Source organism: Prionailurus bengalensis, chromosome B4, assembly GCF_016509475.1.
Source record: "Prionailurus bengalensis isolate Pbe53 chromosome B4, Fcat_Pben_1.1_paternal_pri, whole genome shotgun sequence".
NCBI lineage: Eukaryota > Metazoa > Chordata > Mammalia > Carnivora > Felidae > Prionailurus > Prionailurus bengalensis.
In genome coordinates this window covers 34,413,632-34,441,436 of record NC_057358.1, presented here as the reverse complement: position 1 = coordinate 34,441,436, position 27,805 = coordinate 34,413,632, and the positions used below count along the sequence as shown (strand labels likewise).

Sequence of the window (27,805 nt, the reverse complement as noted above, 5' to 3'; positions counted from 1 at the left end):
CCAACACGTATGTATAAGCTGTTATGAAAATGGTGGCCTACTGTATCAATTTAAGCAAAACTGGCAGAAAAAGATGTGAAAAGTTGTATTATAAGAGATAGTCTGGAATTATCTGTCGTTTTTAGAGCTTTTTTTCTTCCATTAGAGCTGACTTTGTATTTAAATTGTTCCTTTCAGAAGAAAGTGTCCCCCCACCCCTAGTGAGAATCTGATTGAACTGACTGATACACGTATGGATGAGTGGGTATGTATGTATATGTGTGATTCAACCTGTTTCCACTGTGATATGAATCCTTCAAAAAAAAAAAAAAGTCCACTCCAAAACATAACAGCATTACCGGTTTATTTCCAAATGGTGGCCTTCTTACTGCACGGCTTTTAGTATTTGCAACATACTGCAGATAGCAGATTGAGGCCCAGCCCTAGTGTGGTATGTATTTAATGCTGAACAATGCAGTCAGATTTCTTTTCTGATTAAACTCTCAAGGAACAGAAAAGTGTTTTTGGTAACAAGAAAGTATTTCTTAGTACCTATTACTCTTGTTCATATCCTTTCCCAGAGTGTTCTATTCGTAGTAACAACGGTATTACTGGTAAGCCTAACATTAATGTGTGTGATATGGACCCAGCATCCACCACTGTACCTTTAAACAGAATCCTAGGAAATGCTTATCGCTGGGAACAACAGACCAGTATTGCACTGTTTCTAAATGTAAGCTCTCTCTGGTTTATTTTGGCACTACCTAAGTGACTTACTTTTGTTATTACTTGCATTCTGACTGTCTCTCTAAGAAAGGGAACCACCTCAACTGTTGAATTTTTAAAAGTCTAACTATTGTTTTATCTTTATGGCTAGAAACCTGTTTTCTTCAGATATCACTTCTTGGGCAAGGGTAAGCTGAGGGATATGGGAGGGAAATGAAAATGGAAGATTATTAACAGACATTCCCCCATGGGCTGTATGTAGTAGCTTCTGGTACTGCATCAGCTTAAAATTTTTATCAGAGCCTTGACTTCTTGGAAAGAAAAGGTGCATTTGGTTACCTGATTTTGGAAGCTGTGGCTGACGTGGGTCCTTAAATGATCTCCACACCTTTCAATTGCCTGTGGTCCTTCTTAACTCAAAAGGAAATCGAGTTGAAAAAAATCATGTTTTGAGGCCTGATTTTCCCATTGTTTGAGTACAGAACTTTAGTCCAGAACCTCTTGTACTGTTTGGTTTTTAAATGGGAAGACTATTAACTTCCTTAGTATCAAGGTGTGCCCTACATTGAGAGGAATTTTTCATTTGTGAGGGGTAAGTTCATCCGTCTCCAGACCTTACTCTCCTCATATTGCCTGCTGTCAGACCTCAAGGTTGCACTTTAATAAACAGTATTTTTTTTTAAGCAAAAAAACCTTTTTTTCTGCCTTACAATCTGTTCTTAAATTTAATTTTCAAGTGAAGACCCGTACAGCTGAAATAAGATAAAGGCACAGTGTGTGGTGGATTTGGAAGATGGTATGAAACTCCTTCAAATCTGTGCAAGTTGACATTTTCATTCAAGTATGTTAAGGTAAAGTTTCTAAATGAATCACTTGCTTAAAACATCATCTTTAAAATAGTAAGAAATAAATAGCTATTACTTCGTGCCTATCTTCTCTAAGAACTTTGTTTACACAGCCATGGCTCCATCTCCACTGGAGGCAGGTGTACTGTTGTCACCATATCAAGTTTTAACCAGTTGCACTTTTGCAGAGTTGTCCACTCAGTCCATCTCCTGCAGCAAGAAAGGAAAATAGACAGAATTAGCCAGTCTGATTCACTAACCAGGATTTAGTACTTAAGGACTCTGGTGCCACAATCAATAGATGTGAAGTCAGGGTTGTGCAAAACACACTCTCTGGAGCCCTGTCATCCTTAGATTGCTGCATCCTCCTTTTTGCTACATGGGAGCAATTGCAAAGACATAGGCTTTCAAGGTTCTGAGATCTGGATATTCACATCTATTGAATCACTTCTGGTGCTAAGAAGCATCTTGGTCCAAGGAATGAAGATTCTGTTTCAGCCCTTCAGTATTCGGGAGGCTGTTAATACAGATAGCTGTTGACATCTTGCCCACTTATTGTCCAGCTAGATGGTTGTTGGTGAAAGCTGTTACGAACTTTCTCAGGCTTACCTTTTCCCAACAATTCAGCTTCAAGATTTGTATTCGTTCTCCTGTTTTAAAATGCTGCCATAAATGAAGACCATGGCACACAGAGAAAGGCATCAGGGGTTAGATGCCTGAGTAATGCCTCTGACACACAAAATCCCAAACATTCACTAAACTTACAGATAAGATACAACCACTTAATTTCCAGTTAAAGTGAAGCAACAGACTTTACTACCTGTCTGGCCCTTCTTCCTAGGCAGCATCATGAAGAATTGTGACTTTTAATATCTTGGACAGGTTTTCTGGGCAAGATTTTAGATAGTTTTTCCCCCTTTTTGACTATCCATTTTGGCATCTCTCCCCAACATCCTTTTTGGTAAACATGTTTTTAAATGTAAATTATACTTATGTTTGTGATGAGGTGGAGGTGAAGGCAGATGAAGCCCAGCTGGGGACACTCCCACCACATTCTCTCATGCTCGACCCGTAACCTACACTGCATGACTTGGATCCTAGCAAGAGTAGAGTGTGCAGTGTGCTCTGATAGCAGGGTGTCTTAAAAATAAAGTTGATGAAGCTCAAAGGGGTGCTCATCACCACCTTCTACAACACAACTTTCTCGCAGAAGCAAAGCCACACCTTCTACCTGAGTAGCAAGGTCCCTTTCGTGTGGTCTGGTCACCAGAAGCAGGGGAGAAAGGATGAAAGAAGCCCGGCAGCAGAGAGCTCTGCTGTGTTTCCAGACCTTAGAAGGAGCAGGCAGAGACCAAGAGGATTCAGCGAAATGCCAAGGAGCTGACATCACTGGTTCTTACATTTCTGACTAAGTTCCTCACATATGTGAGTAGGTTCTGGTTAATAAAGTTCACTGTTGTGCGAAAGACATCACGGAGCAAGGACGGTGTGTGATCGGCCACCTTTTTGGCCAATACCATGGCCAACATGAGCACGGTCTTCTCCCTCTCCATGTCCTTCGGGTAAGTCTGTAGGACCTGCTCCAGTGCAGCAGCAAGGTGCTTCCTTCTGTCCTGCAGGTAGACACAGGGTCACGTGAAACTTCATTCACTAATATTTTGCCCTCGGAAAGGAGAACAGTCCACCAATGTTAAGTAGGAAGAAGCATGCTTTCATTTTGAGGGAAGAACTTATTAAACAGCTGAGGAGGCTGGAGGAGAGTGAGAAACAATTTAATTTGGAGAGGCAATGGAAAGGGTAGGCTGAGCTCAGTCCCCATAGCTGGACACACATTCATCAAATACATCTTGAGTGTGTGTGTTCACATTAGACAAATGAGTCATTCCCTGCCTCTAAGGCACTTAAAATAAAAAATTAATTAAATACCCAAGACGTCTTAGGCCTATCTTACCAGTGCAGACCTAGCTACCGGAAGGAGATGATGAAGGGGGCTAAACGTGACATTCTCACTACATGGCAGGGGCACACCACAGACCACCAGACTCTTAAGGACCTTCAAGCTCATCAACTCATATGCAAAATTAAGTCAACATTGTGGGAGAGGACCCGAGGCAGAACAATACCGAACAATACCACGGCTATGACAGCTGCTGATCCAGAGGGGACAAACCTTCCTGGAGGCAGGAGGCTGCCCTGGAGGACAGACACATTTCTGGGTAGTGAGGGGTGTTTGCATTTGCAGCTCCAGTCAAAAGGATGGAATCTTTCCCCTCCTCCAAACTCATGTAGCCACAGATTTGACAGCCTTGGGGCATCTCTCCCACTAAGTTTCTTCAGGAAGGCTAGAGGAGCTAGTTTACAGTACCCGCAAGGGACAGAAGCTCTATACTGATTTTAACCATGAAGTTAAGAGTAGCGGGCTAAATAAAATGTCACTCTTGTCACATGTGGTAAATGACCTGATGTTCTCACTCACATTTTTATTCAACTCTCTAAAACTGAGGAAAGAATAAGTTAGTCCTGGAAGAGTCATATACGTTTTGTTAATCTTTTTTGGAAGGTTTTATATCAAACTCTTAACTCTGACTTAAGGTTCAGGTTTCCTAAATACCAAGTAAGTTAATTCTTCTGAAAAACAATTAACCATGCTATGATTCTATTTCCAATTGTTTTGTAGGCACTGAATTACCTCACTGGACACTGGTTTGTCTGATAAGAGACAAAGGACAGACCTTGGTGTTTTAATTAACAACTGGAAACTAAAAGGCAGTCTGTGGACTGAGAGAAGAGGTTTTCAGACATAACTGATAAAGAGTTAGTACCCAAAATCTATAGAGAACTTCTATAACTCGAAAAAACAAACAATCCAATTAAAAAATGGGCAGAAGACATGAACAGACATTTCTCCAAGAAGACACAGTGGCCAACAGACACATGAAAAGATGCTCAACATCACTCATCATCAGGGAAATGCAAATCAAAACCATAAATCAACAACAAAAAACACAACTGGTGTTGATGAGAACGTGGAGAAAAAAGGAACCTCATGCACTGTTGGTAGGAATGCAAACTGGAGCAGCCTCTGTAGAAAACAGTATGGAGATTCCTCAAAAAGTTAAAAATAGAACTACCCTACCATCTACTAATCACACTACTGGGTATTTAACCAAATAATACAAAAACACTAATTGAAGGGATATTTGTACCCCTCTGTCTACTGCAGCATTATTTACAATAGCCAAACTATGGAAGCAGCCCAAGTGTCCATGGATAGATGAATAAAGAAAATGTGGTGTATACAAAATGGAACATTACTCAGCTGTAAAAAAGAATGAAATCTTGCCTTTTGCAACAACATGGATAGATCTAGAGAGCATAATCCTAAGCTAAATAAGCCAGTCAGAGAAAGACAAATACCATGTGATTTCACTCATATATGGAATTTAAGAAACAAAACAAAGGAACAAAGGGGGAAAAAGAAGAGACAAACCAAAAAACAGACTCTTAACATAGAGAACACACTGATGGTTAACAGAGATGGAAGTGGATTGGGGGGATAAGTAAAATAGGTGAAGAGGCTTATGAGTACACTTTATCGTGCTGAAAACTGAGTAATACATAGAACTGTTAAATCACTATATTGTACACCTGAAAATAATATAACCCTGTATGTTAACTACATTGGAATTAAAAAACAAAAACAAAAACAAAAACACACACACACCTGACAACTGAAAAAGTTCTCACACTTCCTGACTAACCCAGAAAGGGCACTGGTGAATATTCTCACTTACTTCTTCTGACAGGTTCACATTCATAAACTGCATTGCCAGGTTATTCACCACTCTTGGGTGGATGCTGTGATCCATCCTATCCCCGATTTGGGCGAGCTGCCTGGCGATATCTTGGATGATTTCTTCTTGACTCTCAGAATCTGAATGTTCAGGCAGGGACACAGAGACACAGCAGATTCAAAAAATGGTCCTGTTTGACCCCTCCTCCCAATCCATCCCATACCAGAAAAAGAAAGGGATTCTGCTTTGGAACAAAGCTAGTTCCTGCTTCCACGGCTTCCACAGCTTCCACAGCAAGCCATGGTGGGCTTGCTGACGGCACATGCTCCATTCTACTAGAGCTGCTATGTGAGGACCTGGGTGCAGGGGTCCTGGGTCAGGGGAGCAGGGGTGGAGTGCTGGGGCCAGGAAAGGGTCTAAATGAGCAGAAGACTGGAGAAGTGGGCCTCACCCTACAAAGAGTCAACATTTGTCCACAAAAAAGACAGTGATGCAAGGGCATCCATGACTTGCAAGGCATCATGACTCTGAGCAGCCATGGCAAGAATCTGATGGCAAGCTTCACGGCTGCCAGTTCTAGACCCCATCATATAACAGGTGTCAGCCTAAGAAGGTATTAGGGCAGAGGCTCTGCTGTTAGACTGAGTTAGAGCCCCGCATCTGCCACCAGAGAACACAGCTCCTTCTCTCTCTTCCTTTAGGTCTACTCAAACGTCACTCTGTCCGAGATTATTAAAACTGCCACTTGCACTGCCACCTGCCCTCTCCGTCGCCCTCCCTTTTCCTTCCTCAGCACTCACTACCACCATATATTTTACCTGTCCGTGTTCTTTGTCTGACTCCCTTGCCAGAAGGTAAGTTTCCTAACAGCTCCAATTTTTAAATCTGTTTTGTTTACTGCCAAATATGCAGCACTGAAAACAATGCAAGGCACACGGTAGGGCTCAACAGACAACTACACAAATTAATGAATATGTAAATGAATGGATCCTGTACCTAGCTCCTAGTAAGTAATCAATAAATGCCAGCCATTGTTATTTCTCCCATTAAATCTTATATTCTGTGTTTGCACCTTCTCTCCGGGTTCTTATTTACCCAGGACAGAAATCTCAATCTCCCCAGTCCTTGCAGGCATCCTCAAGCAATTGTCAAATCTTATCTCACAGATGCAACCGTCTGTCCCACCATTACCACTGCCACCACCTGGGTGTGGATTCTCCATCAGCTCTCATCTGTAGCCTCTTAGCCTTCTCACTGCCCTCCAGGCCCTTCTCGACTCTCCACAATATACTTTGGCAAGCAAGGCACTGAGAGGGTGAAGTGTCCTGGTGTGCCCCTGGAGACAGTTCCTCCTTAAATTTTGTGCCTTCAGCATTTCACCTGCCCTAGACTGCCTACTGTGGTCTTGACTGTGATCCTTGAATCTCTGTGATCTCTGTGATCTCTACTCATTCATGTGCTCACACGTTGCTCAAGTGACAAGCTATAACCTAGCTTCCAAACACCTTGGACCATAACTTCCACTATTCCCTCCAAACACTCTAGCCAAACAACTATTCACAGTACCTTTTACAGACCCTAATCTTTTCATCTTCAAGTGTCTGCTTAAGCTGTTGCCATTCCCTCTTCCCAGTTTCCAAAGAGCCAAAATGTACCCCTTCCTCCATAGCCCAGCTCAACTGCAGTTATAGCTGTGAAGTCTTTCCTGATCCCTTGTGGAGGACCCATGCTCTCCGTAGCTCCCACTATACTGACTCTGCCTCACTGATTTCTCTGTGCTTTTCCACTTTATTGCGGCAACTTCAGGAGCCGTGGCGGATTCAGTGTCCAGCTGAGAAAATGAATTCACCAATGAAACTGTGGTGTACAGAGCCTCTAGTTTGCCTTTTGCTTCCAAATCTCATCAGGTACTTAATCTACACGCTAGTTTTCCACCAGCAGTGAAGTTAAGTGTACCTTTGCAAATGCCATTTGAGTTAAGCCAGGCTTGTGGGGTTCCATAGTGTAATGGTTAGCACTCTGGACACTGAGTTAAGCCAGGCTTTGCAGTCTAAGGGCAAGGAATGGTGCAGAAGAGCAAAAGACAGCCCAGGGGACAGCCTCTGGTTACAGTTACTCCGGCCATAGCTTCTGACAGCAAAGCCATTCCTGCCCTTCACCCCCTCCTAAGCCTTCCCCAAAGGGGGCCAGTTGCCCTTATTCAAATTTAGAGCTACCCAGGAGATACAGTAGCTGGATTCTAAAGCACAGAAGTCTTTGGCACACCCTGGCTAGTGGGGGAACTCTGCCATATCCCCCATCCACTCAATTTAACATAGAGCTGGAGGTCCAAAAGCTGGATCAGCTGTTGGTCTCCCCCATGGCCACAAGAGGGCAGTGCAATCTCTTATGCCAGGAGATATCTGGGCGGCAGGAGGCAGGATTTCAGTCCTTTGGCTAGGTTGTGAGGACTGGGTCCAAGACCTCAGAGTCCCTTTGGCAGTGATTCTAACCAGGACATATACCCCAGAAACACCTGAGAGTCTTCCACCCTAGAACATGTTGGTTCAGACAGCTGCAGTCAAGCCCAAAGACTATGCATTTTGAAAATGTTCCTCATGGAATTCCAATGTGCACACTACTGAGAACCACTGTTCCAGGCCCAAATCTGGGAGTGGCTGATCCTTATCTTGCTTCCCAGCCCTGCTCCCTCAGCCTTAGAGTTCAGAATGGCCTCCCTCTGTGGAGGCCTCACCAGTGACAAAGAAGAGTAAAAAGTGAGGTTGGAAGGGCAGCACAGGGATGTGGGTGAGGAAAAGTGAAGAAAGCCTCGAAACCATGATATACTGGGAGGCAGCAGCAGAGGACGATGGAGCCCAGCTTAAGGAAACAGGCCTGGCCCGAGACCTGGTTGGACTGTGTCCAGTAGTTGCCTGACTTGGGGTTTGTAATTGACTCTTTTTTGGGCCTCAGTTTCCTCACTTGGAAATTAGGTTCAGAATACTTCAATGCCCTAGTTATGTTGTAGATAATCATGCCGTAATACATATGAAAGTGAAAGTGTGAGGTACTATACAGATTCAAAGAATCATTATAAAGAAACTGAGTGGATTTCAACTGATTGGAAACTAGAGAGTCTTGCTCCACTGGAGTTATGAGGCACAAACCAAACAACCATATGACACAAACATATGCAGTGGACTGAAACCACGTAGGTGGACACTGAGTCCAAAGGTTCCTTCCAGGACTTAAGTTCCCTAAAAGTTAGTGGAGACAACAAAGCCCAGATTTGGGGCAGAGGAGGCTATGCTAGGTACCTGTCTCCTCGCTATCCAAGAAGCGGCTGCACCGGTTGCCATCTGTCTGGAGCCCATCATCGTGGTCCTCCTGCAGGTAAGCTGGTGGCACAGGCAGTTCACGGCCCAACACCTCTAACTCTTTATGGAAATTATAGTTGGAGCAGTTTTGGAGGAAGCCAAACACCAGCAAGTTTGTGATGCGCTCATCCTGGAGGCTTGAACCATTGCTGACCTAAGATGAAAAGGGAGTCAAATCAAGGAGACCTGTGGGAAGCTAGTCCAGGACCAGAGGCCCTTCCTACAGCTGAGCTTGGCAAAAGGGCTCTGAGGGTAGCTGAGCCTGAAATAGCCTCACTGGCCCAAGATATCTGAATAACCCTGTGCATACAAGAGGACTCAGTGGGCAGAGGCCAAATCTGCAGAGCCTGCTTTAAGCAACACCACCTGTAGATTCCAAAGAGGAAGCTCCAATTCTGCAGAAGGTGGTTCATCTACCATATGCTTGACATCCTGAAAACATTGAGCTGGGGTGAGCTTACTTTCGGAGGAAGAAGGTACAAAGGCTGTTTTAGGTAAGTCAGCCAATATCATCACTTAGATATCATCCTTATACATCTACATGCTTATGCTAACTCTCACGTGTCTTTTACCAACTTCAGCCCACCTTACCAGCTACGCATCCAGCAGTTAGAAATTCTTTCATAATCTTCTTTGTGGGCCAAGATGATATTGTGCAACCAGCAAATTTTCCATAAATACTGGGTAATAATGACCACAGATAACATTTGCCTTTGGGTAGGCTTGGTTTGCTTCATATAGGGGGATGGCTCCTGCTCTAATGTGAGAGGCTGGTGGTCTCTGCCTGCCAGCTCTCCATCCGTTAGCAACACTTGCAGGGGAGCTCTGGGGGCCAAGAGGGATATCTGTACTCTGGGAGCCAGGAGGGACATTTCTAGTGTGCCGAGTGCATCTGGGATGGTGTTCTTGGCAAACAAAGGTGAAAACTCGCAGACCTGGCAGCCAGGGGTGCTCAGAGCAATCAAAGACCTAGGATGAAAGAGGGAATCATCTGGAAGCCTGGGGATACTGAGATTTGCCCAAATAAATGTAAAACACACATACTAGACTGTAAGAGAAGGTCAACAGAAGAAGATGAAGGTACTTGTAATATTTATTTCTGTCTTCTAAGTCCTGAATATTTTTCATTAGGAAAAAATAAGAAAACTTTTAGGACAGTTTTTAGAGGGCAAATGCCTTTAAATAAATAAAATGCACAAAATAAGGAGCTAACGTTAACCAGTTTTTACTTCTCCAGAATTATCCCTTAAAAGGGGGAAAAATACAGGGCACTTGGGTGGCTCAGCTGGTTAAGTGTCCAACTCTTGGTTTCAGCTCAGGCCATGACCTCATGGTTCTTGAGGCCGAGCCCCACGTCAGAGCAGAATCTGCTTGAGATTCTCTCTACCCACCCCCCCGCCCCTCCCCTGCTTGCTCTTTCTCTCAAAATACATAAATTAAAAAAAAAAACAAAAAACGGGGGGGGGGTGTGTATCCTTATAATTACTGTATAATGAGGCCAGGTGGCACAAGACAGCTTAGAAACTCAAGAACATCCTTCATTTCTTCCTTAAGGAGATGTCCTGCCCAGAAGAGAAGAAAGGAAGGCTGGGGCAGGGTTGTGGGTTGAATTACCACAAACTCAAACATTTAGTACAGGTGGTTGGAAAGCAGTTTGACAGACACTGTTAGATGGGCATGTCAGACCAGACGACATCACAAATCAGAAAGCAGGCTCAGGAAAGAAAAGAAAGAAAGAAGAGAAAGAAGAAGAAAGAAAGAAAGAAAAGAAAGAAAGATAAAAGCAAGCGGGCTCAGGAGCTGACAGCATTAAACAAAAAAAGTAATGTTTATTTATTTTTGAGAGAAAGAGAGAGAGCACACAAGTGGGGTAGGGGCAGAGAGAGAGGGAGACACAGAATCAGAAGCAGACTCCAGGTTCCGGGCTGTCAGCACAGAGCCCAACTTGGGGCTCAAACCCTCAGACTGTGAGATCATGACCTGAGCTGAAGTCAGACGCTTAACCAACTGAGCCACCCAGGCACCCAGGAGCTGATAGTATTTAATTCCAAGGACAAATAGAGCTTGTGGCAAACTGAGTACAAAACTATGACCCTTTTTGATCTTCTAGTGATAAAAGTTGAAATGGATGTCTCAGAAGATGCAAAATTTGATAGCTATTTATCCTTTTAAATCACAAGAAAAAGTATGTTAAGAAAAATGATCAAGACTTAGGAAACCTTGAAGGACATACTACAAAATTGATTTAAAGGAAGCAAAAATAACTCTCATGCTATAAAATCAGTTTCAGTGCAGAGAAAAAAATGGAAAGCCATCAATGTGCTTGATAAATTGGGATAATCCAGGTGCTCAAACCTGGCAAAACCAGCACCGTACAAACAGTTAAAAAATAAATAAAAGGCAACCCCGCCCCCCGCAAAAAAACCCTCCAAAATCCAAACCAATCTCTTATTTTGTTTTTCTAAAAAAGAAAAAAAATCAAAGAACACTAAAATGTGGATGAACAGTACCATAATAGTAAAACAAACAAACAAACAAACACAAGACATTATGCTAAGCCAGACACAAAGGAACAAATATTGTTGGATTCCACTTCTCTGAGGGACTCAGAATAGTCAGATCCACAGAGACAAAAAGTGGAGTGGGGTTTGCCAGAGATGGGGACAGGAGGATGGGAGTTAGTGTTTAATGGGAACAGAGTTTCAGTTGGAAAGATGAAAAGTCCTGGAGATGGATGGTGGTGATGGAGACACAATGTGAATGTGCTCAATGCTAATTAATGAATTGTGTTCTTAAAAGAGGTTAAAATGGTAAATTTTATCCTATGTATATTTTACCATAATTTTTTAAAAACTGGAAAACTGGAGCCCTTGGGTAGCTCAGTCAGTTAAGCTTGGTTTTGGCTCAGGTCATGATCTCCTGGTTTGTGAGATCTCTGTGCTGTGTGTGGAGTTTACTTAAAAAAAATAAATTAAGTAAACAAAAATATAGCAGTAGACCTGCCCTACAAGAAATACTAAAGGAAATCTTAAAAAATAACAACGAATGAATGCAACAAGAATGGTGGGCAGGTTTAAACGGCACCAAATGGAAGGGAATTCTGAACACTGAGAACAGACTTTCATCAGGACAAGAGGATCTGCAGAAATCTCCTGGTCAAGCAACCACCATCTCTGCTGAGCCCGCCATGTCTCAGTCCTTCCAGCTAGCAACCTGAAAAACCATGTGGTTTCCATCCTTTAGAAGGATATTTAACAAGCATATATTGAGAACCTTCCAGGCATCAGATGTTGCTATGCTTAGGGATTCAGAAACTGTGGGCCACTAAGTTTAACCATCAAATCCTTAGATTTTTTGCAGTTACCTCTCACAATAGCTGGTGAGAAGAGAAGGCTGATACATACAGTGTAGACACAGAAAAGCCTCTGGTGCTAGGGGCCTCTACAGAATTTGGAAAAGAAAGGAAGCAAAAAGATTATAGTAAGAAAATAAATAAAGAGCTTTTGATTGGACAGGCTATGATTTTCTCTTCCAGCTAATTAAAAGGTAAGTACAGACAAGGCAGTTTAGGTACCATCCTACTGAAGCCAGGGGAATGGCCTAGAATTCTAGAGTTTCTAAATGGTCCTGAATCAGAAAGCCACCTTGCCCTTCCAGTGAGTGATCAGGCACAAGGTGGAGGGAAGAGAAGAGGAGAGAGAACAGGTATTTCTTTTTTTACTGTGCTACAGCAAGTTGTGAATGTGAGGCTCCTCTCTGCAGTGCTGTCAAAGAAGGGGTCAGCCAGGTGCACACTGACTGCACACACACAAGGAACAAGCTGGCCCCAGTCACCCTTGCTCCCCCTCCCAAAGCATTCCTCCAGGAGAAGTGCATGGGCTGACCTGAGAATCCATGGCACAAGCAGCCTTGCAGGGCTCTGTCTGGTTTCCGGCCTTGTAGGTGTCCCAAGTCAGCAACCTGGAAAAGGACACACATGCACACAGGGTAGTCAGCTGTTCCCTGCAGGGACACCCCTTTCCAGGACCCTCAGGAAAGAATTGAGGGAGTCATCCTGGACCCTGGCTCAAAGGCGCCCTGGCCACAGTGGCCAGGCTCACACCTCACCCATCCCAACCATACTCACTGAGGCTGCTCCTTTCTCCACAGCATGGAACCTGGGCAGCAGCCCAAGTGAGTGGACTTTGGAGTTTTCCTCACTATAGAGACTTGCCAAGGCATGGAGAGCTCCCCAAAATCAATCCTCCAACCTCAGAGCTCAGCTCTCCCGCCCCGAGCTCACTGATCAGGCAAATAGGGCAATATAGCTTATGAATTATTTTCAGACAAATACTTACACTAGTGCACTTTTTACAAGAATAAAGTTAGCTGATAAGTATATCTAGAAGTTTTAGGGACTCTTTTATTATTACTACGACCACTGATATGACTACTACATAACCATTACTTCAGCGTGCAGCCATTCTCAGAGCATTCACGTTATCCGTTCTGTTCCACACAACTATGCTGAGAGGCAGGCGGTGTACAGTGTTGATCCGGGTGGGTGAGAAAATTAGGTTTGGGGAGTAAGAGACAGCGAGGCAGACCATTTCTCTCCAGAGGCCACATGATTTCAGTGGCATTCATCCAGAAAGAGCTCTTGTAAAATGTATATTAAAAAAAAAGAAGCCTTGAAATAAAATGTTTTCTAGCATTTGGTGGTAAAAAAAGGAAAGAAAGAAGAAAAAATAATATATTTGACAATTACACAAAAGATTAAAGGTCCTCTATGGCACATATTCCAAACTAAATAACCCATCATAAACAATTGACCAGACAAAAGGCAACTGGGAATTGAGTTCAAAAAATTATGCCCATGAAGTAGAATACATATAACGTGAGAAAAAAAAAAAAAAAAAAAGGATGAGAGATCTAGGTGTGCATCAGTAGAGAAAGATGTCCAAGACAGACCAAAGTTTCTAAAGAACAGTCTCAACAATATAATCCTATCTTAAAATGTACTTGCCTGCGTATGTGTGTGTTTACACACAATATTAGTTTTAACCAAATGAAATCATCATTTTGTAGGGTAAAAAACAGCCAAATTTGGCAATTTTATCTTGGGTCCTTAAACAGAAGAGATAAAAAACAAGAACAGACAACCAATTCCTCTTTAGGAAGCACGGGTGGGGCTCCCACATGCACGTGAAAAGGAGGCTAGGACAAGACCAGCATGGAGGACATGCCTTCCACACCAGGCAGCCGTGCACATTTGTGGGACACAGTTACTCTCGATCTGCCCATGCCCCTGTCTCAGGTGCTCCTGTTGGCCTTAGAGATCGTGCAAAGCTGGAGGCTGCATCCTAACCCTCACACTGGGAATCTGGCAGAGCCCATGGCTGGGTATGGCTGAGTGGGAGGAAAGGGGGCCAAGAGCAAAGGACTCAGGTGTATTTGGACAGACAGGGAACCTACAGATGCTGGCTTATCCACAGGCCCTCCATAGGGAAGGAGGCAAGAGCTGGTACCATTATCAGAATCGGGACAAAGAATAAAACAGAATACGCCCCTCAGGAAAAAGGCCACAGAAGCCAAATGATGTCCACAAGCCACTAACAATGTAAAGGTGCAGTGGACTGAATGCTGGCCTCCACCTTGTTCTCTCAAGAAGTAACTTTAGAAAACTATGTGGGGGAGATAGCACTCAAGAGATAATTAACATAAACATTTAATTGATTTCCTCCAGACTTTGATACTGTGAAAATAAAAGGAAACCTCATTTAGAATGGCTGCAGCAGGCCAGCAGGGGGCGCTCTCACGCCCCATGGCTCCTCATGAATTGCAGACCCAGAAGGAACAAAGGTACCTTACAAGTCTGACACTACTTTACTATCGTTATTACCCCAGCAGGAGGAAGAAAGCTTTTCCTCTTCCCCCAGCAACAGCCCAGCCAATGAGGAGCCACCATAATTGGAGCTCCTGGTTCATCCAATTGGGCTTTTTGTTTTGTTTATTACAGCCCTCCCAGCTTCCAATTTCCTCTGGAAAAGCACAGTCCTCTCCTTTGCTCTGTGAACTTGCTATGGTTTTGCCATAGTTTGCTTGTTCTAAATTACAGTTCTCTGCTATTCCCAAATAAATCCACAGCTGCTGGTGAAATCACTGGCAGTTTGATTTTTAAGGTTAATATTATTTAATGATCAGAAGTGGGAAATTTGAGACGACCCCAACAGCTCCACAGCTGGTGAGCAAACAGGGACCGGGTGCCCACAAAGCCAAGTGGCCTCACTGCTTTCTCAGTGACCCCAAAGTTTGAGGGTAAGTTCTCTCCTGGATTTCAGGCTCTGCTCTCTTTATGCCCAAGCTCTCCAGGCTTTATGTGGGGTTTGTTTTAAGGTCTTGTCCTTTCTGAGAGTATGAACTGACTATTGCTCTTGGAATTGTGCTGGCCATCAGTCTGACTCCTTTGGAACTAGGATGTTCCTGTCAAAACTTTGCTGTTTAGGAACTCTCCTTTTTGCTCTAGAGAAAAAAACCAACCAAACAAAAAAAATACCCAAGAAAGGGGATCCAAGTTGTACAAATGCTTTGAGGATGTCCCCTTCTGGGGCCCTGGCCAGTTTTTTATTTAAAAACTGCACTCCTTACTCATGTGCATTTCTTTTCTTTTTTTTTTAATGTTATTTATTTTTTGAGAGAGAGAGGGAGCACAAGCGGGGGAGGGGCAGAGAGGGAGACAGACTCCGAAGCAGGCTCCAGGCTCTGAGCTGTCAGTGCATAGCCCGACATGGGGCCCAAACTCATGAACAGTGAGATCATGACCTGAGCCAAGGTCGGATGCTCAACCGACTGACCCACCAAGGCGCCCCTAAAATGCAGTATTTTAAAAAATTTGTTAATAAGCAACAAGAAATGATATTTTCAAGTGAATCAACAAATACTTTCAAATTTTGTTTTATTTTTTTAACTTTTTTTTTTTGGAGAGAGGGAGGGCAAAAGTGAGTGAGCAGAGAGACAAGGAGAGAGAGAGAATCTCAAGAGAGACAAGAGAAAGAAGGAGAAAGAGTATGGAGCCCAAAGTGGGGTTCAAGCTCACCGGACGTGGGACTTAAACTCATGAACGGTGAGATCATGACCTGAGCCAAAGTCAGATGCTTAACTGACTGAGCCCCCCAAGCACCCCAAAATTTCTCAGGTTTAATTTCAAACACAGAAAATATAATAGATAAAACCCACTTAATCAAAAGCTTTTGGGGGTCCTCAATAATTCCTATGTGTAAAAGAGTCCAACAATCCAGCTTCTCTGTCATCCTCATTCAACAGAGAACAGTCCATAAAGACCAGCACCTGATGAGACCACACAGCCAAATCCTCCATCACTGCTGTCACCAATGGGAATAACTGATCTGCATGTGCAAACCAAGCCAAAACAAAACACAAAGTCAGGAGAGTGACAGAGACAGACAGAGACAGAGGGAGAGAGGGAGGGGGGAGAGAGGGAGGGGGGGAGAGAGGGAGGGGGGGAGAGAGGGAGGGGGGAGAGAGGCAGGGGGGAGAGAGGGAGGGGGAGAGAGAGGGAGGGGGAGAGAGAGGGAGGGGGAGAGAGAGGGAGGGGGAGAGAGAGGGAGGGGGAGAGAGAGGGAGGGGGAGAGAGAGGGAGGGGGAGAGAGAGGGAGGGGGAGAGAGAGGGAGGGGGAGAGAGAGGGAGGGACGGAGAGAGAGAGGGAGGGGGAGAGAGAGGGAGAGAGGGAGGGACGGAGAGAGAGAGGGAGGGAGAGAGGGAGGGAGGGAGGGAGGGAGAGAGGGAGACAGGGAGGGAGGGAGACAGGGAGGGAGGGAGACAGGGAGGGAGGGAGACAGGGAAGGAGGGAGACAGGGAGGGAAGGAGACAGGGAGGGAAGGAGACAGGGAGGGAAGGAGACAGGGAGGGAAGGAGACAGGGAGGGAAGGAGACAGGGAGGGAAGGAGACAGGGAGGGAAGGAGAAGAGAGAGACAGAGACACAGTCAGTCAAGTTAAAAGCATGTTCTATTTCAGGGCACCTGGGTGGCTCAGTCGGTTGAGTACCCAACTCTTGGGCACCCGACTCTTGATTTTGGCTCAGGTCATGATCCCAGGGTTGTGGAATCAAGCCCACGTGAGGCTCCACACTGAGCATGGAGGGAGCCTGCTTGAGATTCTCTTTCTTTCTCTCTGCCCCTCCCCCTCCAACTCACGCAGTCTCTCCCTCTCTGTCTATATAAATAAATAAATAAATATTTTAAAAAACGTTCTGGGGCACCTGGGTGGCTCAGTCAGTTGAGCATCCAACTTTCGCTCAGTTTATGATCTCACGGTTCATGAGTTCAAGCCCCACATTGGGCTCGAGGCTGCAGCACAAAGTCAGCTTCAGATCCTCTGCCCTCCCCGCCCCTCCCCCACATGCGTTCTCTCAAAAACAAACAAACAAACAAACAAACAAACAAACAAACAAACGTTCTGCTTAGCTACTGCCTCTGGTAGCTAAGAAAAGACCATGTGAATCCACTGGGCATGCTTTTCAGTAGATGACCTCCAAAACTGCTAATGCGTAATTAAAAGAAAAAAAAGTGAAACCATGACTCTCATACAAATATAAAATGATAAAATGGACATGTGTCAAAGATTTCATTTACCTCACTAATTAATGAAGCAACTAGTAAGAGGATACAACCAGTTTCTAGAGAATGTGGATTTCTTTATTTTTTTTAATGTTTATTTATTTTGAGAGAGAGAGACAAAGAGGGAGAGAGCACAAGAGGGGGAGGTGCAGAGACAGAGGGAGACACAGAATCTGAAGCTAGCTCCAGGCTCTGAGCTGTCAGCACAGAGCCAGACGTGGGGCTCAAACTCACAAGCTGTGAGATCATGACCCGAGCCGAAGTCGGATGCTCAACCAACTAAGCCACCCAGGTGCCCCGAGAATGTGGATTTCTAAAGTATCTGCCAGTTCTCACATCTACTTTTATGAATATAAAACCACTAGTCTAGAGCTGTAAGAAAAAGTCTTTCAAGTGGGGTGAAGTCCAGTTACTTGGGGTGGACAGGGTCCAGGCATAGCCAGAAAGATGGCCCTGACAGCCCTGGGTGGCTCAGAGCCAGACTAGTTCCTCTCCACAGGACCTCGACAGCTTCCCTAACCCGCTGACGAGTTCTTTTGGGTTTTGACTCTTATGGGTTCTAACGTGGGCTCTTTCTAACAACTCCCAGCAGGGAGGATGTTGTCACCCTCACCCAGAACACACTTCTGTAAAAGGCACACTTCCACTCCCTTGGCCCAACTGGATTCCTCCTTGGGAAAGGAAGAAGCTGGCGTTTAGGATACTGGTCCCTCTGCCTCTGTGCCTAGGCTGAGTCTAAGCTCTCAGCCCCTCATTCTCACCCACAGACACTCAGGAAAATTCCTCAGAAATTCTAGTGCTCTGACTACTCTGTTCCCCTCCCCTTCCATCTCAAAGGCCTGGGAACCACTGATCTAACCCAGTGGTTTTCAACCCTGGCACACTGAAATCAACTGAGAAGCTTTGAAACATACTGATCTGACATGATCTTACAAATAGAAAAGCCCAAGGAATCCACTAAAAAAACTACTGGAACTGATAAGTGAGTTCAGCAAGGTTGCAGAACACAAGTATTTGCAAGATCAATTGTACTTCTATACACTAGCAATAAACAGTCCAAAAATGAAATTAAGAAAATAACCTTTATAACAGTATCAAGAAAAGGAGAATTCTTGGGGTGCCTGGTGGCTTAGTTGGTTAAGTATCTGACTTCAGCTCAGGTCATGATCTCACAGTTTGTGAGTTCGAGTCCGTATTGGGCTGTCTGCTATCAGCATAGAGCCCGCTTCCAATCCTCTGTCCCCCTCTCTCTCTGCCCCTCCCCTGCTTGTTCTCTCTCTCAAAATGAATAAATTTTAAAAAAAATGTTTATTTATTTTTGAGAGAGAGAAAAAGACAGAGTGTGAGCGGGGGAGGGGCAGAGAGAGAGGGAGACACAGAATCTGAAGCAGGCTCCAGGCTCTGAGCTGTCAGCACAGACCTGACACAGGGCTCGAACTCACAAACTGTGAGATCATGAACTGAGCCAGAGTCAGGCACTTAACCAACTGAGCCACCCAGGTGCTCCAATAAATAAATAAACTTAAAAAAAAAAAAAGAATTCTTAGAAATACAATTAACAAAAGACGTATAAGATTTGTACACTGAAAACTACAAATACCATTGAAAGAAAGCCACACAATGCTCACATATTGGGAGAATTATTATAGTTTAGATGGTGATACTCCCCAGAGCTGACTACAGATTCAATCCAATTCCTCTCAAACTCCCAGCTGGCTTTTTTGCAGAAAGTTAGAGATGGTTCCTATAATCTATATGGAAATCCAAGGGGCACAGAATAGGCGATCTTGAAAAAGAACAAGTTGGTGGACTCACACTTTCCAATTTCAAAACTTACCACTAAGCTACAGTGATCAAGACAGTGTGGAATTGGCAAAGGATAAACAGATGAATGGAATAGCAATGACAGTCCATAAACTCTAATATTTATGGTTAATCAATCATTGACAAAAGAGGCAAGACCAGGGTAAAGAGTTGTCTTTCCAACAAATGGTGCTGGGACAACTGGATATCTATAAGCCCCTACCTCATGTCATATACAAAAATTAACTGAAAATAGATCACAGAATTAATGTAAGAGCTAAAACTATAAAATCCTTAGAACACAGGTATAAAACTTCAAGACCTTGGGTTAGGCAATGATTTCTTAGATAGGACACCAAAATAATACATTATACAAGAAAAAACAGATAAGCTGGACTTGTTGAAAATTAACTCACAGGGTGCCTGGCTGGCTTGACTGGTAGAGCATGCGACTCTTGATCTCAGGGTTGTAAGTTTGAGCCCCACACTGGGTGTAGACATTACTTAAAAATAAAATCTTTGGGGGCGCCTGGGTGGCTGAGTTGGTTAAGCATCTGACTGTGGCTCAGGTCATGATCTCATGGTTTATGAGTTCGAGCCCCACCTCGGGCTCTGTGCTGACAGCTTAGAACCTGGAGCCTGCTTCAGATTCTGTGTCTCCTTCTTGCTCTCTCTCTCTGCCCTTCCCCCTCTCACACTCTCTCTCAAAAATAAATATTAAAATTTTTTAAATAAATAAATAAAATCTTTGGGGCGCCTGGGTGGCTCAGTTTGTTAAGTGTCTAACTCTTCATTTTGACTCAAGTCATGATCTCACAGTTTGTGAGTTTAAGCCCCATGTTGGGGCTCTTTGCTGACAGCGTGAAGCCTTCTGGAGATTCTGTCTCTCCTTCTTTCTCTGCCTGTCCCCTGCTCTCTCGCGCTCTCTCAAAAGAAATAAACTTTAAAATTTTTAAGAAAAAAAAGAAAATTGGGGTGCCTGGGTGGCTCAGTCAGTTGAGCGTCCGACTTCAGTTCGGGTCATGATCTCACAGTCTGTGAGTTCGAGCCCCGCGTTGGGCTCTGTGCTGACAGCTCAGAGCCCGGGGACTGTTTCAGATTCTGTGTCTCTCTCTCTGACCCTCCCCCGTTCATGCTCTGTCTCTCTCTGTCTCAAAAATAAATAAACATTAAAAAAAATTTTTTTAAAAGAAAAAAAATTAACTCTTATGCTTGAAAAGGTACCATCAAAAAAGTGAAAAGGCAACCTACAAAATGGGAAAAAATATTTGCAAATCATTTATCTGACAAGGGACTGACAATAAAGGATTCTTAGAATAATGATGAAGACAACCCAATTAAAAATTGGGCAAAAGATTTGAATAGGATCCAAAAGATACACAAATGGCCAATAAGCACATGAAAAAATGCTCAACATTATTAGCTATTACAAGAATGCCAGTCAAAACCACAATGAAGCCACTAGGATGGCTAGAATAAAAAGATGAATAATAGCAAGTGAGCAAGGACATGGAGAACTTGGACCCCTCGTACACTGCAGGTGGGAAGGTAAAATGAGGCAGCCACTCTGGGAAAGTTTGGCAGTTCCTCAAACAATTAAACAGAGTTTTATCAACTGACACAGAAATTCTACTCCTAGGCATATAACTAACAAAAATGGAAACATGGGTCCACAGAAAAGCTTGTACATGAATGTTCATAGCAGCATTATCTACAACAGTTAAAAAGTAGAAATAACCCAAAAGTTCAACTAATGAATCCATAAACAAAATATGGTTATCTCTATTACAATGGAATATTTTATTGACTGTAAAAAGGAATGAAGGTCTGATGTGTGCTACAACACACATGAACCGTGAAAATATGCCAAGTGAAAGAGACAGGCACAAAGGGTCACATGTCGTATGATCCCATTTATAGGATAGACAGATTCACAGAACAGAGAATGGATTAGGCTGCCAAGAGCTGCGGGGACAGGGGGACTAGGGCATGATTGGTAATGTATGTGGAGTTTCGGGGCTATTGAAATGTACTAAAATTAGATTGTGGTGATGGTTGGAATAACTGTGAATATACTAAGGACCATTTTAAATGGGTAAATTTTGTGGTACGTGAAATATCTCAATAAAGTGTTTTAAAAGAAAGGTAGCCTGAAGGAGGATGTTATAAAGAGGCAGGAGCCTCTTTACCAGATGATGCAGGCCGTCCCTTCACACACGTCTAATGCTTCACCCAGGTCCACAGGCCTCTCTCCTAAAGTCTCCTGCTTCCCTTCCCCTGCCAAACCCTGGGCTTCTGATAGACATGTGCACCCTGGGTGGAGCAAGAAGGCATCCCAGAGTCCACTCCAAAATGTGTAAGTTGGCCTTTATCTGTCCTACAGCCTCTCCCTCCAACACCCCCTAACTGTCTTCCTCTTACAGCTTAGTCACAGAAAAGAAAATGGATGTTACCAAGGCTAAGTCAGACCCCAGACCACGGCCACCCTGGGACTGCTCCCACACTGCCCTTCTGAGCCAGAGCTGGCAGGTGAAGCAACTGAATGGAGCAGGAGGGCGAGGACAGCCAGCAGGGCCTTCCATGGTTAAGCAACAGCCCTCCCACCTCCCAAGTTCTAGCAGGTTTTGTCTCCTCACCTACGCAATAGGATGATTACCTGCATCTGGAGCAGTATAGGGTGTGAAAATATAATCGGTGCAATCATTTTACATACTGATAAACACCACTCCAATGAGATGTTGTGACCACCAAGGGTACTGGACTCAGCTCCCCAGTCATCCAGGAAAGAGTCTAGGAGGTTGGATGTTGCCAAGCTTCCTAGGAGATACCCCAGGGAGAAGCAGGGCTTTTTGAGATGTGATGGACACCTGGCTGCCAGCTGGTCTCACAGTCAGGAACTCCGTGATGGGGGTCGAGGAGGTTGACAAAGAAAGTGTGGTGGGCAAGAGAGGCATTCTCTTCAAGGCTGTGCTGTCACCCAGTCCCAGAGGCCCACCAGCCTGCCAGCCCATTGACTTCACAGCCCTGCCCCCACCCTCTCCAGGACAGGGTGAGGAAATACCTGCTGGAAAGTTCTGAAGAAGTTCTAGTCAAGGGTAGTTTATCTCCTCACCCATAGCAGGGTCTGCCTTGATTCCAGGGTGCCCAGCTAGTGCAGAACCTGGCCTTGGTCCTCTGCACCCTGTTCCTCCCCCACCACTACCATACATACAGAGGTGGCTGGGCCAGAAGAAAGGGGGGGGGGGCAGTCGCAAACACAATGCCTTCTCCCACCAGAAGCTCAGGATTCCCCCAACTGAACCCCAAAGGCAGCCTCCTCCTTTCTGTCTCCAAGGAGCTGCCTGCTGGTGCAGGAGCCCCTCCCAGCCCTTCTGATACAGATCTGACTACCCAGATGGTGATCCATTATAAATAATGTCCTCCCTAATGCCAAGAGGGGTTGCTGGTGCTGTGACTCATTTATCCAGTTGGCCTTGTCCCAAACAGGCACACAAATGCCTGAGACCTCAGGCCTGGTGTTATGGTCACAGGACCAGTTACTCAGCTCTGGATCACTCTCCAGCTCTTACTCCCAGGAGCGACCCGTATACCACCTCCCAAGTGCCTTCATGACTCAGCCCCTCTCCTCCACCCATCTGCTGCCTCCTCTCCCCTGCTCCCTTACTCCTATCATGTCCTCCTGCTGCCTCCAGGTCCTAACTGAACTCTAGTCCCCCAGCTCTGACTTCAGTTAGCTCTCCTTGGAAAGACAAATTGAAACCCCAGAAAAGCCCCAAACTCCCTAAGTCCTTGGGGCCCAGCAGCATTTAAGAGGCTCACAAATTCCCAGGGCGCCTGGGTGGCTCAATTGGTTGACCATCTGATTTTTGCTCCAGTCATGATCTCGTGGGTCATGAGTTCAAGCCCCACATGGGGCTTGCTGCTGTCAGTGCAGAACCCGCTTTGGCTCCTCTGTCCCCCTCTCTCTGCCTCTCTCTCTCAAAAATAAATAAACATTAAAAAAAAAAAATCTAATTAAAAAAAAAAAAGAGGCTCACACAAAAGGGATCCTCTAAAGGGAGAGAGAGAGAGGTCACAGCTGGTTCTCAACCTGCCATGTGACCTCACTTTCCCCACATTTGTAACAGGTGACACTCCCTGCCTCTTGAGATTCTTACCCTTCACTTAGGCTTACAGGGGAGGGGAGTGCAGGGGAGGGGGGGCAGTGAACATGAGGGTGTGGAGATCTAAGTAGGAGCTCCTGGGACATGGCCATGGCCCAGTCCTAGACCCAGGACTGAGGCCACCTGAAAGCTTGTCTAACCACAAGCACACCTGAGAAACACCCCACCACTGATGTTTCACATCTATGTATTCATTCACATCACAGAATTCACATAAGAATTAAAATGAGTTACGCAAATTAAGCCAACTACATATGCACAGATGCCCACTAACAGAAAAACCAACATCACCACTGCTGGCCTCAGATAAAAGCTCAGACCCCCACTCCCCCAACCCCCCCCCCCCCCCACCATGCTGTGTTCGGAACTCCAAGGACTGGCCTGCCCCTGACCCAGGCCTCAGCACTCACTTTCCTAACTCTGAAGAAAGGGACTTTTTTAAGCACATGAGCATATAAGGCAGATGCTGACCTGCCCCACTGGTCAGCATAGCCATCAACATGGCAGGAGCTTAGTAAGTGCAGGCTTGGCGATCCCATTCAGCTGGGGCAGAAGCCCAGCCACAAAGTATTGCAATCTCTGTGGTGGTCCTGACATCCTGGGCCCAGAAGGCAGGCCTCTCTTCATACAGTGGCAGCCCCACTTCTGCGCGGCCGCACGATTTATGGGGCAGGGCAGTTTCAGTCCAGCCACTCTGTGTGTCTGAAAGTAACCGGTCCCCTTTTAGAGACTTCTAAGACTCAGAGGGGTCATAACACTCTACCTCCTGGTGCCCTTCTCCAACACCCAAGCTGATAGAATTACCAAGGGGAGAGGGTCATTTAAAACAAACCACTTCATTTTTTTTATAGCTACTAAAATTTTTTTTTAATTTAAATTTTTTTAAATTTACATCCAAATTAGTTAACATTCCTCATTTTCTAAGTTGGTAGCTTCTAGGACCCTGGACACAAAAAGTCAACCAAGAATTCGATGGTTGCTTTAGGGTTCCTTCAGACATCAAGTTTGCTTTTCATTTGAAACTTCCCCATTTTGACCACAGCAGGCAGGAAGAGAAGAGGAGGGGAAGGTGGGGAAAGAAAGGATTGAGCCCCAGAGAGAGGAAACTGGGGAGCCTGCCGGGCACAATCCCACCCAGCGGGTCCATGGTGCTGCTCCCTGAAGCTTCCTCCTGTCCTGCGGACATCACCAGCTGCCTGCACAGCAGAGAAGTCCCCAGAAAGGCCATGGTCATTCTCTCTGCTCCTTGCCCCTTCAGGTCTCACCGGTGTAGAGGTGCAGAGGGTAGATGGGCCGAATTTGGGAAATGAGGTAGGGAGTAGCCTGGAAATCCAGGCAGTGCAATATAATACTTAGAGCTGGGATTCTGGGGTCTGACTCCCTCAGTTGTGACCTTGGCTAAGTTACTTAATCACTCCATGCCTCAGTTTTCCCATCTGAAGAATAAAGATGATAACCTAGTCCCTGATTACTGTGATGTCCAAGTGACCTAATACACATAAAGTTCTTTGTGCATGTATCTAGCCCACAATGAGCTCTGTATGTTATCACCATCTTCAATCAGCTTTTTCAAACCTGTCAGTGGCTTTGGGCAAGGACTTGTATGGCCTGTGGGGGTGGCCAGCCAGGTGTCCCAACCAAGGGGCTGCTAATCGGATCCTATGCATAGGAGGCCCAGTAGGGTGGGCAGCTGGCCTGAGGGAGCATCCAGGCCAGCACTACACCCCAAAGCTCCAGACTGACCAGAGGTGCAACCACAGAAAGGACTTCCAATGGCCACAGCTCTAGAGTGAGGCTTCTCAGGAGCTGGGAGTCCAGAGCCAGCATCCTGGGTACTACCACCAAGGAATACACAGTCCCTGATCAGCACCAGAGAAAAAGAGAATGGCTCAAATGTCATTAACTGCCCTTCTGCAAGCCAAGACTCCTGCACTAGAAGACTTCATCCTCCAGGGTCTTGCTCCTCCACATGTCCTCAGCACTCCTGACAGGCCATTCTCATTTGCAAATGAGTGGAACCTGCAGTTCCTCCAATTAGTCTCCCAGGTTGGCTAACACTGTGAGCTTTTCTGGGCAAGGCCTCAAAGCAGGGCATGCAATGCCCCTTTCCACCTAGAAACACCTCTTTCACACCTAGGCACACCTACCCCACATTCCTGCATTGCCCTGAGTACACTTTCCCATCTTACCCAGCTGGCAAGCTCCTATTCATTCTTCAGAGCCCACTTCAGATGGCCTAATGTCTACAGACAAAACTAACAGCAACCCACTCGAAGCCCTTTGCAGCAAACACTATCAAAGCCTGCATCCTGATGTATGACAGCTGCCAGTCTATATCTCCATTCCCAAGAGACAGCACCCTGTCCCTCATGAACCATACTGCCCCCATGCCCAGCACAGCATAGGCACCTCAGTGCTCAAGGACACCCAAAAAAAGGCTGCCTTTAATCCCCACCCATGAGGTATTATACAAGGCCTCCTGCGGGTGCTGACACTGTACCTCTTCCCTGTGAGTTACTCTTCCCTCTGTGGGCAAGAGGGACAGAACTCACACATTGCAAGTGGCAATGAAAGCCTTCACATCTACCCTCTTCCCAACAGTGCCCTACTAGAGCTCTGCCCAACTGAACTTTTAAAACCAAAGGAGTCCTTCTCCCACTTTCCTCTTAGCTCCAAAACGAGATTATCTTCCAGGAACAGTCATTGATGACTCCCAGTGGACTCTGAGGGCCCCAGTCCAAGGTCTGCCTCAAGATGGCACAGACCAAAGCCCAGGAGAGCTTTCCCCATCTCAAGACCTGTCATGCACCCCAGATGGGTGGAGATGGAATGTGGAAAAACCACATCCTTTGGCAGGTTCCCTTAGCTCCCCCTTCTATAGAGACAGACCAGCTAAGATGCATCAAGTGAGGCTTGAGCAGACAGATAAGCCTGGCAGTGGAATTAGGCAGTTGTGTGAAAAGGTGGGGGCACTATGTGCTGGGTACCCCGCCTGCTCCTCAACCCTTCCCAGGCCAATCCAATCCCAGAAGACCTTAGCTGTGTTCAAGCCCATCCCCCGCTGTCCCTCCAGGACCCCAGCACGGGCTGCACATTTTTACTATAGTATGAATGAATAGATAAACCCCCGCTAGCCCAGCCACTTGGTAGCTGGGGGCTTTAGGGCTCTCCCAGGATCCCCTGGGGTCACTAAGTCATTCAATAAACTGATGTCTACCACGAGCTAGTATATGCATGTAATTTCTAACAGTTCTAAGGTTCTCTGGCCTCAGGAATCAGCCAGGCACTGGGAAAAGTGCCCTAGACCAGAGTCCAAGGTCTGTGTCTGGATTTGGGTTCCGGATCTGGTGCTGAACAGGTGTGTGACCTGAACCTGTCCCTTCCCGTCGGTTTTCTCAGCTCGGAGGTTGGACCCGGCAGCCGCTGGTCTCACTGAGAACCGTCAACGGAACCGTGGGCGGAGGATGTCTTAAGTCCTCACCCACCATCCTCTCCACCGCACTCCGGCCAAGGCCCCACAAGCCTAGGGCCAAACCCGAAGACTCGCTTGGAGAGGAGACAACAAAGCCTTATCCAGCCTCCTCCCCAAGCGGAGGACCGCTCTGGCCACAGGAGAGAATCAAGGAGCCGCGCACGGGCCCCCCTCCTGCTTTCCAGGTTCCCCGTGAGCCCCTCCTTCCTCCGAGCGGGATGGGGGAGTCCTTCCGGCCGGTGTCAGGGCCGCGAAGACCCAAGGAGGGGGCCCAGGCGGTCGATAGGCGGGGTGAAAGGCTGACCCGACGCCGGGTGCCGAGGGCCGGCAGGCTCTAACCCTGGGGTCCCGCAGGCTGCCCGAGGCGGGGTCCCGCGGCGCGCTCCGGGTGGGGTGGCACCTGGCAGCCCGTGCCTCCACTCTCGCCCTCCAGCTCCAACCCTCAGCCGCAGGCGGTGCGGGGCTGTGCCTGGGAGGGTCTGGCCGGCGGCGAGCACCGAGCCCCGCACCCGGTAGGCACGGGCTCCTAAACTTGCAGCTTGACGCAGACGGACGCGCGCGGTAGGGGGGCTATTCACTCACCCAGCAGCCGTGGCAGGAAGCCAAGAGAAGGGCGGCAGGGGCCGGGGACCGGGGACCAAAGACCAGAGACCAGGCAGTCTCCGAGGCGCGCGGAGTACGCAGCCGCGGCTTGCCCACTTCCTTTATTTCCCGCCGGCACGGCCCCGGGCCCCGCCCGCCCGCCCGCCCGCCACGGCTGGCCCCGCCCCCGGCCCGCCTCCAGCTTCCCGCTACCGTGAAGCTCAGCCGCTGGGTGCCGGAGCGGGGCCCGGGAAGCTAGAAGGCTTTTGCGTTGCGCTCGTTCCAAAGCCGGGGTGCCTGGAGCCGGGCGAGGACCCCGACTCCAGCTAGGCCCATCAGCCGATGATACAGTGGCCCCAACATAGCAACATTTCCATCTTCACACCGTTCTCCATGTCAAGGTAGCTATCTGGGAAAGTTAGCCACTCATTCCGGCTATGCTGGGATAATTCCTAATGTTCCTTGCGT

At 46.3% G+C, this 27,805-nt stretch overlaps 1 protein-coding gene across 1 annotated transcript; it reads right to left on the bottom strand.

Moving 5' to 3' along the window:
* Nucleotides 1–326: 326 nt before the first annotated feature.
* On the bottom strand, nucleotides 327–27,474 carry BID (BH3 interacting domain death agonist). The gene is made up of 6 exons (XM_043563204.1): nucleotides 27,338–27,474; nucleotides 12,585–12,660; nucleotides 8,641–8,854; nucleotides 5,345–5,484; nucleotides 2,951–3,163; nucleotides 327–1,760 (listed from the first exon to the last, which is right to left on the bottom strand). The coding sequence occupies exons 2-6, from the start codon at nucleotides 12,594–12,596 to the stop codon at nucleotides 1,749–1,751; spliced, it is 591 nt and encodes a 196-aa protein (XP_043419139.1). The 5' UTR covers nucleotides 12,597–12,660; nucleotides 27,338–27,474; the 3' UTR covers nucleotides 327–1,748.
* Between the last annotated feature and the right edge of the window lie 331 nt (nucleotides 27,475–27,805).